The sequence below is a fragment of the Rhineura floridana genome, chromosome 18 (genome assembly GCF_030035675.1).
Source record: "Rhineura floridana isolate rRhiFlo1 chromosome 18, rRhiFlo1.hap2, whole genome shotgun sequence".
In the NCBI taxonomy this organism is placed as follows: Eukaryota; Metazoa; Chordata; class Lepidosauria; order Squamata; family Rhineuridae; genus Rhineura; species Rhineura floridana.
This window is the reverse complement of record NC_084497.1, coordinates 10,745,037-10,763,882: the sequence shown is the minus strand read 5'-3', so window position 1 is coordinate 10,763,882 and position 18,846 is coordinate 10,745,037. Positions and strand designations below refer to the sequence as shown.

At 47.0% G+C, this 18,846-nt stretch overlaps 1 protein-coding gene across 2 annotated transcripts in view; it reads right to left on the bottom strand.

Annotated features, from left to right (window-relative positions):
* The window catches only part of LOC133372293 (excitatory amino acid transporter 1-like), a 31,296-nt gene that overhangs the window by 872 nt on the left and 11,578 nt on the right, over positions 1-18,846 (bottom strand). For both annotated transcript variants that reach the window (XM_061600674.1, XM_061600673.1), the window contains 7 exons: positions 15,684-15,821; positions 13,537-13,741; positions 12,965-13,007; positions 6,479-6,846; positions 4,872-5,105; positions 1,341-1,535; positions 129-263 (listed from right to left, as the gene is read on the bottom strand). In XM_061600674.1, the coding sequence (XP_061456658.1) occupies positions 129-263; positions 1,341-1,535; positions 4,872-5,105; positions 6,479-6,846; positions 12,965-13,007; positions 13,537-13,741; positions 15,684-15,821 (1,318 nt within the window). The remainder of the gene's footprint in view (positions 1-128; positions 264-1,340; positions 1,536-4,871; positions 5,106-6,478; positions 6,847-12,964; positions 13,008-13,536; positions 13,742-15,683; positions 15,822-18,846) is intronic.

The window sequence follows — 18,846 nt, the reverse complement described above, 5'->3', positions numbered from 1 at the left end:
AACTTATTTGTAAGTTACTCAAAATTTGTTTCAAACTGGACTAGCTAAGCGAGAGATACTCTGGCACAACAAGATCCCCCAACAGATTTACTCCCATTTTAACCTTAGAAAGGCTCACGGGGACTTACAGGAACCAGTCCACCGCCATGATCAATGTGATGTCCTCCGTCGGCAGTCCCACAGACGTCAACACAATCATCATGGTCACCAGGCCGGCCTGTGGGATTCCAGCGGCTCCAATGCTGGCTGCGGTGGCGGTGATGCTGTGGGCAGAGAGAGGAGTTTGGTTAGGTGCCTACAATGCACTTCAAATAAAATCAGAGTTCTATACCAGGGAATTAAAACTTCACAATGTGCATCAAACGAGGCCAATTCAGCACTAGAACCCTTCTGGCCTGTTGCTATTTTTGTGGACAAGATTCAATCACATACCAGGAAATTTAGTTTGCACAGAACTTAGCACTTGTTGAAACCTTTTAGATGAGCCTGATGTTTAGAGAAGGCTGGTATAGCACAATGGGGAGGAGAGCCTGGCTGGGAGTCCAGAGTCTGTGAGTTCAAATCCCCACTCGTGTCTCCTGGGTGTCAAGGGCCAGCTAAAGATCACCCATAGTGAGTGGTTCAGGGGTGACGTGCCCTGCCACCTGTGCAGCCGTGGGCAAGCTGCAGAGTCCCAAGGAGCCCAGTTGCCCCCCAGCTGGCAGTTGCGGACAAGAAGAAGCTGGCTTGTGCAGCTGTGGCAAGCTGAGCAGGCGCTAGCCAGCTGGGGAGGACTAGCCTCAGAGGGAGGCAATGGTAAACCCCCTCTGAATACTGCTTACCATGGAATCCCTATTCATAGGGTCGCCATAAGTCCATTTCCATTTTGTGATATTTTATGTTTCTTGTGTTGTAACCTACTTCTCTCACACATACACACCCAAATAATCAAGATTTTTTGCAGTAAGGGCGTGACTGGGAAAATGCACTGGAAAGTGCGGCATAACAATTGCTGAATGCAACATTGTCTAACCTGCCCACAAACAAATCAGAATGAATGCTGAGTAAGCAACAGATGTTGCATAACCTCCCCATAAACCTTGTGCAATCAAATCAGGATAAATGCTCCATAATCGGGCCTCTTGGAAGTTCACCGAGGCTATCCTCACGAATGAGGCAAAAAGCCAAATAGATCTTTGAATGTTGAACCAGGGGGTCATAAGTGGCGCAACATCAACTGTCAAAAGGGAAAGACAGAAGGGTGCTGTGCGCAAGATTTCCGCCTCGTTGGGCAAACACACTCCTGTGGGCTGTCAGCAATGCAGCGTGTGTAAACCTCTCACACCCCCAGGCACACACACCTGATTGTGATGATCTGTCCAAAGTCGAGCTCATAGTTGTTGACTTGGGCAATGAAGATGGCGGCAGTAGCTTCGTAGAGTGCGGTGCCATCCATATTGATGGTGGCCCCCACAGGGAGAACAAACCGAGTGACCCGTTTATCCATGCCATTGTTTTCTTCCAGGCATCGGAAGGTGACAGGGAGTGTGGCTGAGCTGGAAGGAGGGGGTGGGGGGCAGAAGCACAGTTAATCAAGACTTTTGTGCTGGGAGGGGTTGCAGTGAACAGGCATAAAATATATGGATGGGATCCAACAAATTAATGAACTTCAGTCAATCATATCCTTTACTTAGACTAGCGTTGGCTACAACCCTATGAAACCTTTTAGTTTGATCTATGAAGCCCTAAGCAGTGCCAATGTCAAAATGTACCTCTGCTCTAGAGCAACAGGGAGTCTGGGTAATCCCCCCCCATAATGGAATACTCTCCCCAAGGACACTCTGTTGAATCTTACTGTACTTCATAGAATCACAGAACAGTAGAGTTGGAAGGGACCCATAAGGCCATCCAATCCAACCTCCTGTTCAGCGCAGGAATCCAAGTTAAAGCATCCCCAACAGGTGCCTGTCCAGCTGTCTCTTGAAGGCTTCCAGGGTTGGAAAGCCCACCACCTCCCTAGGTCACTGGTTCCACTGCCATACTGCTCTAACAGTTATGAAGTTCTTTCCTGATTTTCAGCCGAAATCTGGCTTCCTGTTGCTTGAGCCCATTGTTCCATGTCCTGCACTCTGGGATGATTGCAGGAAGACCAACCAAAGACAATTTTATTCTTCAAACACTTTTAATGGGTGACTGATTTTGTTGTTTCTCTTTCTCTCCTTTCATTCCTGCCCTTTTCTGTCACTTGTTTTAACATTTTAAAAATGTAATGTTGATTGTAGAATTTCAAAAAAAACACTTGCAAAGATTGTTGGCCAGCGCAGAAACTTTGGCCAAAAGGCAGGGTAGGATTTTTTTAAAACAAAAAAACAGAAGGTTGTATCCAGTGTTCACCATACTCAGAGTAGACCTATTAATGGGCATGAGGTAAGTGGAATGAAATATTTTGGAGGAAGACATGGCAGTGAAGGAGGGCAACCCACCCTGAAATATTTTCTCAGGTCGCTACATTATTATGTAGGTTTCAGTTTTGTTGTTTAACTGACAGATAAATTGGGTAGTGTCCAACTCAGAGTAGTCCCATTCAAATCAATGGACATTACTAATTTAGGTACATCCATTTCAATGGGTCTACTCTTGAGAAGAACTCAGTGGGAGACAGGCTATTCAAATGAATGGAGATGCCTAACTTATGTCTCTTGATTTCAACAGTTTACCCAAAGTTTGTTGGATACAACTCCCTGGCTTCATGCATTTCAATGGGTGCTACTCCTACTCAGAGTAGACCCACTGAACTAAATGGCCATGATGAACAGGTCCATTAATTTCAATGGGTCTACTCTGTGTAAAACTTAGTTGGATTCAACTCACTCATATAAAATTCCAGTACAGACACTAACTGGGATTAACTTTGAGTAAAACTTAGCTAGATGCAACCCAGATAAAATAAGTAAAAATTGGGAGATGCGTGTGTGTGCAAGTTCTTAAAGCCTACATGCAACACAGCATTGGGTCAGACATTTAGGAAACCCTTCCTGACCCTTTGGGGCCATTCCCAGTGCTCAGTTCCTCCCACGCGACTGCAGACGTGACCTTGTGTCGAAAGGCAGTCAGAAGCAGGAACCATTTCATGCATGGCTGCTGAAAGGAGTTGGATATATTGTTCTTGGCTGCTTTTGAGAAAACAAAAGACTTTTCTGCCTCAGCCTCCGCAAGACGCCTTCTCCAGAGGAACAGAAGAGCCTGCCTTATCCTGAGTCATAGCAGCTGGTCCATCTGTGTAGCTCAGCATTGTCTAGATGGCTGGCAATGGCTCTCCCAGAATTTCGGATTTGAACCTGGGACATTCTGCACATCAAGGCGGTGCTCCATTGCTGAGCTATGGTCCTTCCCCTAAAAACAAGGGTAAGATTCTAGTCCTCATGCTTCTGGATAAAGGGCTGATTTCAAGAGGAAGACAGGAAGCTGCCTCACGCAGAGTCAGACCCTTTGTCTGTCTAGCTCAGGATTGTCCACGCCAGGTTTCAGGCAGGGGACATTGCCACCTGCACCTGGAAATGCTGGGATAGGGCATTTGTACTGCAAGGAGAATGCTGCCCTATCCCTGAGCTACAGCCATTTCCTGTTCGTCAACTCTGGATGCCTTAGCTCTCCTCCTCACCCAGGTTCAGATGGAGAGCCCCAAGCGGGCTTGAGTTAGGACTCCCCCCCCAATACACACACACAACAGTCACTGCTGCCATCAGTGGCGACTGGTGGGCACTGGACCTGGTTTTCTCCCCATCCAGGGGCGTCACTACCGGGGTGCGGAGGGTGCGGCCCACACCTGGGTGTCACCATGAGGAGGGTGACACCCAGAGCCACCCCGCCCCGCGCTGTTGCCCGGCAAGGCTGCTCCAACTCCTCCTCAGAGGCAGGCAGGCAGGCGAGACCGGGAGCAGCGTCGGCGGGGCGAGGGAAGCGCGCCGGCGTTCCCAGGCCTTCTCCGGCTGGGTGCCCCTCTGGTGCGCACCCTCCCAGGAGCATGGACGGGGTGGCCGGCATGGAGTGCGCGCGCAAGCCCAGCCACCTCATCCATGCCCCTGGGAGGGCGTGCACCGGAGGTCCGCACCCCCCCGCACTCCCGCTAGTGACGCCGCTGTCCCCATCCTCTTGCAAAGGCGCTGCGGACCCTTAAGCAGCACAGTAGAACGATTACTTTGCACCTGACTCGGGAGCAGAACCTGTGGGGCCCTCCAGATGTGGCTGGACTACAGCTCCCATCATCCCTTGCCATGATGGGAGGCTGATGGGAGTTGGAGTCCAACAACATCTGGAGGGACACGGATGTTCTTCACCCCGATCTAACTGCACTCAGCCCTGCAAGGTAGGCTGGTCTGAGAGACTCTGTTACTTTGGTTTTAAAAAATAATCCCCTTCCCTTTTAGAGACAGGGGTGGGAATCTGTTTTTAGCCTAACTATTGATTTCAATTATGTTTTGTTTTCAAAATTCCTGTTTTCAACTTTGTCTTTTATTAAGATTTGTTTTGTTTTTTTGTAAGCAGTATGTAATTTTTGTTAAATAAAATAAGAAACTGGTCTCCACAATGAAGTTTGGTGAGTAACTGTGATGTGCAAAGGGAGGATTGGCCACCACAGGCATCAGACGGGAACAACTCCTAGGAGACTTCTCAGTAAGTGGAAATTTAAGGATACGAGTGTGGGGAACAGGAGGGAGGTTGGGCTATGGGTTTGGGGATGGTTTTGATCATTTTGGGGAGAAAGGAGGGCTGTATTCCCCCTCTAGCCCTAATTGTGAATCCACTCCCAGCTGCCATGCTCCAGTGGCCAGTCCCCAGAATGACCCGCAGTCACCTTGGTGCCTGCTAGACTCCGACCCAAAGGGAGGTACCTGGAAGAGGTGCCCAAGGCAGTGACAAGAGCCTGCAGCAGGCCGGCCACAAAGCGCCATGGGTTCTTGTGCGTGACAACGAAGTAGATCAGTGGCAGGACGCAGAGGCCGTGGATGAGCAGCCCCACGATGACCGTCAGCGTGTACAGGCCCAGCTGCCCTCCCATCACCGCCAAGTCCTCCATCTCCAAGATCTTGCCAGCAATCAGGAAGAGGATCCCGATGGGGGCGTACCTGTCACAAGAGGTGCATGCCGGAGGGACGTCAGAAGCGGCTTTGTTATCAAGTCAGACCCCTGGGCCCATCTAGCTCAGTATTGTTGACACTGACTGGCAGCAGCTCCCCAGGGCTCCAGGCTGGAGCGTTTCCCCACCCTACCCAGAGATGCTATTGGGAATTGATCCTGGGACCTTCTGCATGCCAAGCGGGTACCCTGCACCAACGGGCTGCAGCCTTTCCCCTCATCAGGCCTGGTCTGGGCTGAAATGGGCCGCAGGCAACAATTTTTGCTAGTTGGGTGGTGGGGGCTGAAACAGAATAGCAAGGCACAGGCGTTGCATGCTCAAAGGTACCGGTTCAAACACCAGCATCTCCAGCTGAAAAAAGGTTCCTGGGTAACTGTGCTGGAAAAGACCCTTCTCTGCCTACAGGAGGCCCACGTCAGACACAGGAGATCTGCCTTCCCAAACCTGGTGCCCTGGAGATGTTGCCGGACACCAGCTCTCAAGTGGTCAGAGATGATGATGGGCGTTCAGCAACCTCTGGAGGGCCACAGATGCCCGGCAAGCCTGACCTGACTCTGTCCCCATCTCACTTTGTGAACTCCTGTTTCTAGAACTGCTGCTTATTACTGATTTATTTACATACCGCTTAAAGCCAAAATAGCCTCCTCCGCAGGTTACAAAAAAACAATGATGCAGCCATTAAATACAAATATCCACATTAAAATACACACTTAAAACATACAATAAGACAATCCCATTAGAACATTAAACACCCATAATTAAAATATGCAATATAACAATCCCATTTTAAAAAAACCCACAGCGCAGTAGTGAAAACAGAAGACTCGGGTGAAGAATTTAAAGAGACGGTGCACTTTCCTTAAGTGGAAATCCACCATTTTCGATCAGCCTGGCGTCAGTGAGAACATCAGAAGTGCGCTGCAGCTGCAGATTGACCAGTCCAAAGGGGGCCCATTGGATCCTCTATTTGGGGGAAGCCCAGAAGCATCAGCAACTCTCCCCACGTGGGATCGCCAGGATCCTGTCTCCGAGAACAGAGCCATTGTGGCTAGCAGCCACTGAGAGCCTTCTTCCTCAATGAGTTTGTCTTAATCCTCTTTTTAAAGCCATCCAAGCGGGGAGGGGGGAAGCAGAACAACATTGCATATCGAGGGAGGAAGATAAGACACTGAAGGCTGTATCCATCGTGAGTCCTCCTCACTGAAACTGATGGACACAACTAAGTTGGGCCCATCAATTTCAGGGGACCTACCCTGAGCAGAACTTAGTTAGATGCAACCTTGAGGGATGTCCAGCCTTGTGCATGCCCCCGCTCCCCTGCTAATGCCCTCTGCTCAAGACCCAACCACAGCCAGGCCTCACCAGATGATGACAGCCACCATCCGCAAGATGGCTTCGTTGAGGCAGTCGAAAAACTCCCGCAAGACGTGGCCTCTTTGCTTCATGCTCCCGATCACCAGGCCGAAGCAGATGGAGAAGACCACCAGCCCCAGGGCATTCACCCCGCTGACTGAGCCGGGGTCTGGGATGACCTCCTCGTAGCTCAGCACCTCTGGGAAGCTGCCCAGGGCGTGGGTGACGTTGTGCCAGATGCCTGTCACGTTCTCCAGCAGCGGCAGCAAGGGGGGCGAGGCGCTGCTGTTGGGAGGCAAGGCCTGGGAGTCCGCAGCGGAAGGGGTGCTCCTCATGAGGGTCCTGTTGACAACTCTGATGCTGTACTGGGTCTTATACTGAAAGAGAGAAAACACACACACAGAGAGAGACAGAGCTGACCCCTGCTTTTAATGCCTTTTAAATATTTTCCTATTCTATGGTGGTGGCGGTTGTTTTTAACATGTGGTAAACCACACTGATTTTTTTAAAACTAAAAAAGGATTTCGGGATTAAAAATAAAAAAAGAAGAATATAAATTGAGAGCATTTGCTGATGATTTGATAATTGTACTAGAAAACCCTTTGGAAGGAATTCATATACTGATGGACAAATTAAAAGAATTTGGACCTTTAGCAGGATTTAAGATCAACAATCAAAAAACAAAGATGTTGGTGAAAAATTTAACTTTAAGGGAACAGAAAGAGTTAATGGACAAGACAGATTTTACAATAGAAAAAAAGTTGAAATATCTAGGCATCATCATGACAAATAAAAACTCAAAGTTGTTTCACAATAATTACGAAAAATTATGGACAGAGATTAAGAAAGATTTGCTAAGATGGGATAAACTACAACTGTCATTAATGGGTAGAATATCTGTGATAAAAATGAATGTATTACCGAGAATGATGTTTTTGTTTCAAACAATACCTGTAATATCCTCTGATTTACCTTTTAAACAATGGCAAAAAGATATTTCTAAATTTGTATGGCAAGGAAAAAAACCAAGAGTTAAATTTAAATTACTTCAAGACGCTAAAGAAAGAGGAGGACTGGGATTACCAAATTTGAGACTTTATTTTGCTGCCTGCTGTTTAGTCTGGATAAAGGAATGGATCTTATTGAGGAATAAAAGACTATTGGATTTGGAGGGCCACAATTTGAAGTGGGGATGGCATGGATATCTATGGTATGACAAAGTAAAAGTAAATGTAGACTTTAATAATCATTTTATAAGACGTCCTCTGTTGAAAATATGGAATAGATACAAACCAAGGTTTTATTCGAAAATACCATTATGTGTCTCAAGTCAAGAAGCGTTTTATAGAAGAGAAATGTCTGGAAAAGAGAAATGGTTAACTTATCAAGAACTATTAGAAAATGTACATGGAGAACACATAATGAAAGAGAGAGAACAATTGATAAAGGAAGGATATAGTTTTCATTGGTTTGCCTATTTACAATTGTTAGAAAGATATAAAATGGACAAGAAAATGTATGGGTTTGAAATAAATAAATCTGATTTTGAAATAGGTTTGTGTACAAATGATGAAAACATAATTGCAAAAATGTATAAACTTTTATTGAAAATGGATATGGAGGAAGAACAAGTAAAAGAGTGCATGGTAAAGTGGGCAAAAAATTTTGGTCATAACATACAAATGGATCAATGGGAAAATATGTGGAAAAAAGGTTTGAAATTTACATTATGTTATAATCTTAAAGAAAACTTTTATAAAATGATGTACCGTTGGTACATGACTCCAGAAAAGCTGTCAAAAATGTATAGTAATGTCTCTAATGTTTGTTGGAAATGTAAACAACAAGAAGGATCTTTTTATCATATGTGGTGGTCATGTAAAAAGGCAAAATTATTCTGGGCACAGATAGGCAGGAAGATGCAAAAAATTTTAAAAATAAATATTCAGTCAAAACCAGAATTTTTTTTATTGGGCTTTATGGATAAACAAATAGAAAAGAAATATGGAAGAATAATATTATATATGATTACGGCAGCAAGATTATTATATGCACAAAAGTGGAAAATGGATTCAATACCAACAATGGAAGAATGGCTATTGAAATTAATGGACTTAGTAGAAATGGATAAATTGACGTGTTTACTTAGAGAAAAATCGACAGATACATTCCTTAAGGATTGGAAGCCTCTCTTAGACTTTTTGTCGAAAGATCAAAATAAAATGATGATACTGGGATTTGATGATTAATTAAGACAGCTTATGGAGAAAAGGGATTTTGTATGTATATATATTAAGGGACAGGTTTGATGTATATTATATACTTATAGCTGATCTGTGACAAATCGGAAGTCAACCATTTTATTTTCATTTTTTGTTGTAATATTGTTATGTTTTTTCTTACTTTGTTTTGTTTGTTTTTGGAAAAATTTGAATAAAAATTATATAAAAAAAAAAAAAAAACTAAAATAGCGGTATACAAATATTTTTACAAATAAAAATAAACCAACCCAGCAAGCTGCCTTACACTGAGCCAGACCATTGGTCCACGTAGCTCAATGTGGTCTGCACTGTCCGGGAGCACTGCCTCTCCAGCCCTACCTGGAGATGCCGCTATTGGGGACTGAACCTGGGACCTCTTGCATGGAAAACAGACACTCTGCCACCGAACAACAGCCCTTTCCTTAAAAATAAAGCAAGATTTCAGTCCTCGTGGTTCCAACAGGAAGATAGGAAGGTTTGCCTTATTCTGATCATCTAGCTCAGTATTACTTACATTGGCTGGCAGCAGCTTTCCAGGGTATTAGACTCGGGATATTCCCAACCCTACTTGAAGATACCATTGGGGATTGAGCTGGGATGTTCCGTGTGCAAAGCACAGGAACACAAAAAGCTACTTTATACATCTTAGCAGGAACGAAAGGAAAAGGGAAGTGAACTGCAAACATCTGACTTTCTGCCCTTTCAGGCTGAGGTTACTCTCTAAGACCGTTGAACTTTTTCACTCATTTTCCAGCAATCTGGCGCATGGGACAGTGTTAATCAGCTGCAGCTGGGCAGAGGCAAGCAAACTGGAAAATACCCACCCTGACGGTGTGCTCTGGGATAGGGAGTGAGAAGCCAGGCACCAGCAGGCAGCAGCTGCCCAACCATTGGCTGATACAAGTGAGGTTCGCCTCGCGGGGGCGACATAAAAGGTGTAATTATCCCTTTGGTGTCTTCCCTTTTGGAGGGCCGTAACAGGACAAGGACTGCACCCACCCGAAAGTGGCAGATAGATGGTGGAAGGATCCTGAGTGAGAGGCAGGGAAGTAGAGATCTCTTCTAGGGTGAGAGACCAGAAGAAATGAAATGTGCTAGGCGAGAGCTGGAAGGTCTGCCATTTTCGGGGGGGGGGGCAGGGCTAGTTTTGTACAGAGAGACTATATACACTCGCATGGACTATTCCTGCTGATGATTTTCCCCTTGTTTTTTCAGGAGGCTGTTGTTGTTAGATAAGTATTATGTTTTATAGTTACACCCAAGATAAGAAGGTAATCACTAATGTTATGAGAATGTGTATTTTACAGGGGTTTATTGCTGGGATGATACTGAGTATAGTTTCACATTGCTGCCTAGTACTACGTACTATCTCCCACGTACAATTATGAATTTCATTTCAGTAACTACCTTAATTTTTTTTGTATTGCATGGATACAGTGGATTGCATCCAATGTTAGTCCTTCCCAAAGTAGACCATTAAAATTAATGGCCGTGGACTAACAGGTCCATTAATTTCAATGGGTTTACTCTGAGCAGGATTTAGGAGGATTCAACCATATGTTATGCATTGATTTACCCTGGTCTTTGACACCTGAGACCTACATTTTTAGGACCAACCCTATTTTGTGATTCTGGTTGTTTTAAATTGTTTTAAAGACTGTATTTTAAAGTTGCTTTAATCTGCCTTGGGACTTCTGGGTGAACGGCAGGCAATAAATGCTAATGTTAATAATAATAACAACTTATGTTTTATGTTGTAAACCATCCTGTGTTCTCTTGATGAAGAGCAGTATATAAGTTTTAAAGAGGAAATAAATACAGAGTCAGATCCATTGGTCCACCTAGCTCCATACTGTCTGCACTGACTGGCAGCAGCTCTCCAGGATTTCAGACACAGACACCCCAGTTCTACCTGGAGGTCCCTGACATTGATACCAGAGATGCTTCATTAGCCTCAGCCCTCCTGGGAGAAGCACCCAAACAAATGGTGTACCCAGACCTTTTGGGTACATTTGGAGTTTTGAGAAAGTGCTGTGGGCACCAGTCATAAAATGGCTGCCACGAGGAGTGTAGAACAATGCAAAATGGCTGCTGTATCTAAAAGGGCAGAGAAATCTTGTGGAGGCATCAAAGTGGGTCTTGGCAGGCATCCTGGCAACCTGTCTCACTGTGTTGTCGACCTGCATTTGAGACTCGGCTGGTTGGCTGTCACTCTTTAGGACAAGAGAGTGGGGAGCTTCTGTGACACTCCAGATGCGGCTCCCATCATCTTCCCTAACCGTTAGCCAGCTAATGGGCATTGGGGTCTAGCAACATCTGGCGGGCAACAGATGTCTCACATCCCTGCTTTAAAATCAGCCAACGGATCAACTAAATTACTAAAGGCGGGAGCAGATTTCAAATGGGGAGGGCAGAGAGTTAACCAGCTCAGCAGAGCCACCTGAAGCGCCCGCTGTGCTTCACCAGGCTCACTCCCAGGTCAGCGTGAATGGGGTTGCAGCCGTAACATGTTAATGGGGGTTGGAGTCCAGCAACATCTGGAGGGCCACAGATGTTGCCTTTCCTTGCTTTGGAAGAATACTAATAATACTACCGTCTTACCCCTTGTATGCCCAGTCGATCACTGCGCTCTGCAGGTGAGGGCCTCCTGCAGATCCCATCTCATCAGGAGGTTCCTTCTGCTCAATATCGGAAACGGACCTTTAGTGTGGTGGCACCGACCCTGTGGAATTCCCTCCCTTTGAATATTAGGCAGGCGCCATCTCTGCTGTCTTTTCGGCGCCTCTTGGAGACTTTTCTTTTTCAACAAGCCTTTTAAGTTGAGAGCTATCCCAGTCTGCGTCTGTGTAAGAATTGCTTTTAATATGTTTTCTTTAACAATGTTTTTAACCCTTTTTTTAAAAAAAAGATGTTTTTAAAGCTTTTTTAAAAATGTTTTTGTTTTGTTTTAACGTATTTTAAGGTCTTTTTATGATGTTTTAAAGTGTTTTTAGCATTTCTGTTTGCCGCCCTGGGCTCCTGCTGGGAGGAAGGGCGGGATATAAATCAAATAATAAATAAATTAAAAAATAATACTAACCCTAGTACTAATACTAACAGTCTGTGAGCTGTGGTCGTGCCTCGATGGAGGATGGAGAGGTGCTGTGTTGTTATCTGGAACAGTTTCAGTTATGGGTTATATCCAACATGAGTCACACTCAAAAGCAAACCCACTGAAATTAAACAAGGTAACCAGCAGATCCATTCCTTTCTACAGGGTGCATCTGTTAGTCATATTGAGAGTAGGCCCACTGGGTTGTAGCCAACTAAATTCTACTCACCGAGTAGACCCATTGACATTAATGGATCTACGTTTGTCGTGTCCTTTAAACTACAGCAGGTCTGCTTTGAGTAAGATTAACGTTGGAAACAGCCCACAGCAATTTCAGTGGGTCTAAGAACCAGAGCTTGGAAAAGTTACTTTTTTGAACTACAACTCCCATCAGCCCAATCCAGTGGCCATGCTGGCTGGGGCTGATGGGAGTTATAGTTCAAAAAAGTAACTTTTCCAAGCTCTGCTAAGAACTTAGTTGGGTGCAGCCCTACATTTCCAAGACTAATTTTAGGATATGAAACTGCCCATGTGGTCCATCTACCTCAGTGTTGTCTACACTGACTGGCAGCAGCTTTCCAGGGCTTCAGACAGGGAGTCTCTCCTGGCCGAACCTGGAGATGCCGCCAGAGACTGAACCTTCTGCACAAAAAGCAGGTGCCCAAACCACTGAGCGACAGCCGTTCCCCAGTTCTAAGGTGCTAACAGGGGACAGAAAAAAAAAAAGGAATATCCCAAGACATCCTTTTGCTTCTCATAACTCCTCGGAACCAGCAATCTGCATGGTGGGAACTGGTGAAAATAAAAAAGTAGCTAATCAGCAAACACCCCAACTGAAGAGGGTTCTGTTCAGAAGCAACTCCTACCAAGTTCACTGGGACACGCACATCCCGACCGCAGATAAGCCTGGATGGGTCTGCAGCCTACAAAAGTCTCACGTTGGTGCTGATACAGTGTGATCGCTCGGCAGGCTGGCAGAAGTGTGAAGGTGTAGAGGTGAGGCCCTAAGTCTCTGCCCCAAGAAGGATACAGGCTAAATATCAATAGCGGAAGGATGGAGGCAGGAGGGGGCCGAATGCTACCGAGTAAGGGTATCCCAGGCTGGGGCTGGATGAGGAACCCACCCACCGCAGACCCTCTTACCTGTCTGAAGCAGGCTTCCACGAGATTGGGGGGGAACATGTTCCTATAGGAGACACGGGGGTGGGGGAGAATCAGAATGTCCTCTCAGCACCAAGCAGATTCAGAAGTAAATCAAGGGTCAGGCTCAAATATGGCCCTCCAGGCTTCTCTAACCGGCCCTCAGAACTCACCCTAAGCCACACCCTCTCACCGGCCTGGCTCTGTGCCTTCCTTGAGTGCTTTCACCTGCCTGGAATCAGTCTGTGAACTGCAGTCATGCCTCTCGCTTGCATGGATGGAGGATGGAGAGGTGCTCTGTGTGTGCACGCATGTGCAGATCCTTTTGACTTATCTATGGCTGGAATGTCGCCCTGCTCGCATCCACTGCCCTGCCCACTTTCGCCTCTGGCCCTGCCCACTAGTGGCACGTGTCCCCCGGAAGGTTCTCTATGAGGGAATGTGGCCCTCAGGATGAAAAAGGCTCCCTGCCCCTGGAATACCGAAAGGGCTGATGGGTGCCCCCAACCCCTGTACTCCTTTCAGACCAGACAACTCTGCGCCTCGGTGGGCCAGACCTGCTCCGTCCTCCTCACCGAATGAGGTCCATGAAAGCATCCGTCGTGTGGACCTGCTCAGTCGTGCCCTCCCGGTGCATCTTCTCTTTGCTTCCTTTCCCCGGATGGATGATGAGGACCATGCAGATCCCAATGAAGACAGCAATGACGGTGGTCATCATGTAGTAGACGACGGCACGCACGCCCATTTTGCCAGAGGCGCTGCTGTCCAGCGAGGCCATGCCTGAGAAGCAGAGACCACACGACTCAAGATGTGGGGGGAAAGCCAGCCGGAAAGACCGCAGCGGCATTGACTGGCCTGAAACCAGACGTCTACCATGCGGACTTGGTAACCAGCACAGAAGGACTCAGCAAGGCAGCAAACACATAGCAAAGCTGGGCAAAAATCATGACCGATAAAGAAGACCAATCTTGGCCACGGAAACGGTGGCTCACGTCCAATCACGTATGGTCAATTCAAGATGTGTCCTCTCCACTCATGAGACTCGTATCAAAGAAAGGCTACAAAGAGGACCGTAGCAGTAAATGATAGGTTTATTTTGGTTTTCAAGAATGCTGTAAGTCACTTGGAGATCTTGGGTAACAAGTATCTAATAAATAATAATAATTAGGAAAAGCTTCCTAACTGCTAGAGCAGTACAACAGTGGAACCTATGACCTAGGGCAATGGTGGGCTCTCCAACGCTGGAGCTCTTCAAGAGGCAGCTAGACAGCCACCTGTCAGGGATGCTTTAACCTGGATTCTTGCATCGAGCTGGGGGTTGGACTGGATAGCCTTACAGGCCCCTTCCAACTCTACTATTCTAGGATTCTATGATTTTATGAATAACAAATAAAAAGCAGCTGCCTTATATCAAGGTATATCAAGTCAGACCATTGTTCCAAATAGCCTGATATTATTTACACTGACTGGCAGCAGTGGCTCTCCAGGGTTTCAGATTCAAGGAGTCTTTTCCGACCCTACCTGGAGATGCCACCATTGGGGATTGAACCCGGGACCTTCTGCACGCACAGCAGGGGCTCTGTCAATACGGCTCTTTCTCTAAAAATAAAGTGAGATTCTGAGGTTTGCCGTTCTGAATCAACGGGTAATTTAGAAACAGAGAAAGCTACAGTATAGCTAGTCATAGAATCATAGAATCCTAGAGTTGGAAGGGGCCTTGTAGGCCATCGAGTCCAACCCCCTGCTCACAGCAGGAAATCCACTAGAGCATCTCCCGCAGATAGCTGTCCAGTCTCTGCTTGAAGACATCCAGCGAAGGGGATCCCACCACCTCCCTAGGCAGTCGGTTCCATTGCTGAACTGCCCTTACTGTCAAGAAGTTCCTTCTAATGTCCAATCTGAATCTGCGCTCCTGCAACTTAAAACCATTAGACCTAGTCCTACCCTCTGGGGCAGCAGAGAACAAATCTGTACCCTCCTCTATGTGACAGCCTTTCAGGTACTTGACGAGTGCAATCATGTCACCCCTCAGCCTTCTCTTCACCAGACTGAACATGCCAAGTTCCTTCAACCTTTCCTCATAAGACTTGTTCTCCATACCGGCTATCATCCTCGTCGCCCTCTTCTGGACCCGCTCTAACTTGTCTATATCTTTCTTAAAATGAGGCGCCCAGAACTGAACGCAGTATTCCAGATGAGGCCTGACTAATGCAGAATATAGTGGGACTATTACTTCCCTCGACCTGGAAACTATAGCTCTGTTTATGCAGCCCAAAACCGCGTTTGCCTTTTTTGCCGCAGCATCACACTGCTGGGTCATGTTCAACTTGCGATCCACTACAATTCCAAGGTCCTTCTCGCACGCACTACTGCTAAGCCGGGTATTTCCCATCCTGTACCCGTGCATTCTGTTTTTGTGGTCTAAATGCAGAATCTTGCTCAGGCTTGCCCTGCCTAGACATGCAGTCCTGGGCCCCTGCTGGGAGGAAAGACGGATATAAATCTAATAATAAATAAATTCCATTAGGAAAAATTGTTTGGGAAAAAAGTGTATACACTAGGAGAAATGAGTCCTAAAACGCTGAGGACTCTTTAAATTTTATTTTATTGACTGATGAGGAAATGGAGCAAACCGATTGCGTTTGGGCAAAATTAAAAGCACAGAGAAACCGAAGCGGACAGGTGTGTCTCCCCCCCCCCCGCCCAGGCGCCGGCCCCTCACCTGTGATAAGGCTGGAGACGATGAGCGGGAGGACCAGCATTTGCAGCATGCGCATCAGCAGCTCGCCGGGGAAGGAGAAGTACTTGACCTGGCGGTAGGTCATCTTGTACGGCCGGAGGGCCAGGGCCAGGGCGATCCCTACAGGGCAGGGAAGAAGGGCGGCGTTTCACTTCCTGTTGCTTATTATTTACTTATTTCACCCCAGTTATTCGTGTGTCACTTTTCAGGGCCAAGGCCTCCCCGGAAGGCAGAGAGGAATGGGAGAGAATGGCATCTCCGAGTGGATCTATAAACAAATAAATGCATAAGCAATGGGACGTGGCAGCTGGGGGCTGGTGGACCTGCCCCAGGAGGAAGAAGCACGGCCAATTTGTTCTGGTTCTCTCTCCTCCCTTGCAAATATGCTGCAGACACATCAGCAATGCAGTAGCACAATTACTGAACTTGTGACTCGGGGTGGGGAGCCTCTGCCCCCCCGGATGTTGCTGGCGTGCAGCTCCCATTGCTCTGGACTACTGACCGGGGCTGGAGTCCAAAACACCTGAAGGGCCACAGATCCTCCAGCTTTGAGCAAACTGAGCTCAGCCCTGGGAGGCAGGTTAGGCTGAGAAGAGCCCGTTTGGGCAAAGCTGCAAAGAGCAGAGATTGGCCACTGCAGGAGATGGACAGAAACAAGCTCCAGGCAGAATGCATGGGCAATAGTCCTCTCCGGCTGCATTCTGGGACTACCATTCTAAGCTAGACTGCAGCTGTACGTGGGTGGTTCCTTTCAGCTATCATTGAGATTCAAGAGATCATCAGAAGAGCCCTGCAGTGCTGGATCTGACCAAGGGGGACCCATCTAGTCCACCCTCCAGTTCTCCACAGTAAACAAAAGGGAAGCTCACAAGCAACTGGCATTTGGAAGCATGCCGCTTCTAATCATGGAGGCAGAGCATAGCCATCATGGCTAGCAGCCTAGTTCACCTAAACTAGCCTTCGCCAATCTGACGCCCTCCAGATGTTGCTGGACTACGGCCTCCATCACCCCTGGCTGATGTGAGTTAGATTTGAAGAACATCTGGAGGGCTGCAGGGTCCCCATTCGTGCATCAGATGATGGCCAGATTCTCTAAGAGAACCACCCAGAGGGTCCCCTCCTTAATGCCACGTGGCGAAGTGCTTTATGAACTCCTCTGAACCAAGAACTAACAAGCAGGCTGAAATGTAATTATCCCACGGATTTTGCAACGCTTTTTTCAGCTAAAAAAAAAAGGGAAGAAAAGGTACCAAAATGCATATTTGAGAATAAAATACATTTACAAATGTGCAGACTGAGGTACACATGAATTAAAAAACGAATTTTCATGCAGATTAAAAAAACAACACTGCCAATTAAGGCCAAGACAGAATTGAACAAATCTCTTCTCCAGGTCCTGGTGCCTTCGCTTCTGTGGCTGTGCGTGAGGATTGCTTTATTATTTTGTTTTATGGTGTGATAAATTTACTTTGGTTTTTAACAAAGTTGGAAGGTGCTTGGAGACATTTGGGTAACAAGTGACTAATAAACCTAAATGATTATGATGATGATAATGTTCACAAGCGAATAAAGGTGAAATTGACAGATTGTAAGTAGACTGATCCATCATCATCATCATCATCATATTATATTTATATTTATAATAATAATAACAACAACAACAACAACAATTGTATACCCCACCCTTCCTCCTAAGGAGCCCAGAATGGCAAATGCATATACGATAAAAATGTAAAATATCTAAAAACAATTCCAGTACAAATGCAGACTGGGATAAGATCTCTGCTTAAAAGGCTTGTTGAAAGAAGAAGGTCTTCACTAGGCCTTTATGGGGGGGGGGCTCCTTTCCTCTCCCCCCCTTAGGAAACACCCCCCCACACACACACAGATCCCAGCAAACAGTTTTCAAATCAGTTTTAGTCCTTGCCATGGGAGAGAAAGAGTGCAAAACCCCTCCCTCTCCACAATTCACTCTGGAGAGTTTTCAAACCCACTTAATCCGAGTACTCTGCTTCCAGTTTTTCTGGCTTTCTCTGTCTGTCTGTTCTTTCTTTCTTTTTAGGAACTGGGAGCCTGACATTTTTGGCCCGCTCTCGGTCAACATTCCACTCACGCTCACGTCACACTGAACCTACTTGTGGCCGCTTAATCTCCTGTTTTTGTTGTTGATTACACACACACACAAACCCAGGCAGCCTTCCCCTCATGTGCGGTGTTAAGCAGGCCTCGGATCTCCTGGGGGAATGCTGTGGAACGCAAAGGGGCCAAGACAGAGCTTCCATTTCAGGGAGGCACAGAGATGGCCAGAGACTGGAGAAATTGGACATGGGTGAAGTCCCGGCCTGGCTCCTTGTAGCTGTAACCGACTGTCCTCTCTCCCCGCCCCCCACCCAAATCTTTGGCCACATCACCAACAGGGTTTGCCAGGGTCCAGGGCAGCCCAGCTGCTGACCTCGGGGCCCTCTTATGGGAGACAAGCCCTCGTGGGTAGTAAACTGTCAGATGCCATGGAAGGAACCGGCCGTGTGCCCAGAGGAGCAAAGAGCCAGCCATTGCAAGCGCAGTCACAACAGCTCAGGAGGGGTCTCAGTTGCAAGTGCGCAGCTCAGGAGCTGACAGAGCAGGCGAGAAGAGCCTTTGAATTCCAGCCCCCAAGTGCAGTCATTAATGCTGGTGCCTCAGCAAAGCACACGTCAAGCAGCAACCAAGACAGCCAAAGTACAGATTGTCCTGCCTTCACCTCCCACTTCTAGAATTACAGGGAAGGATTCCTGAGGCAGAGTGTGGCCACGATGGAGTCCCCCTCCCTGCAGAGCAGGAATGGGGGACACGCAGCCCTCCAGGTGCATGCTGGGAATTAAGGTCCCCACAACATCTGGAAGGCCACAGTTGTTCCCTGCTGCAGATGCTGACCAGTGCCTCAGTGCCCCCAATCGTTGCTCCCCAGTCTCGGGGTGGGGCAGAGAGAAGCCTCAAGACGTTATTGCTCTTGGTGCAGGGAAGCGTTCCAGGAGAGAGGAGCAGCTTTTGATTGGCACCAATTTAAAAAACAACAACAGCTGGACAGACAAGGTCAAGGACTGTGATGGTCACTAGACCCAAACAAGAGACAGAAGAGGCAGCAGACAACCCTTAAAGAGGGTGG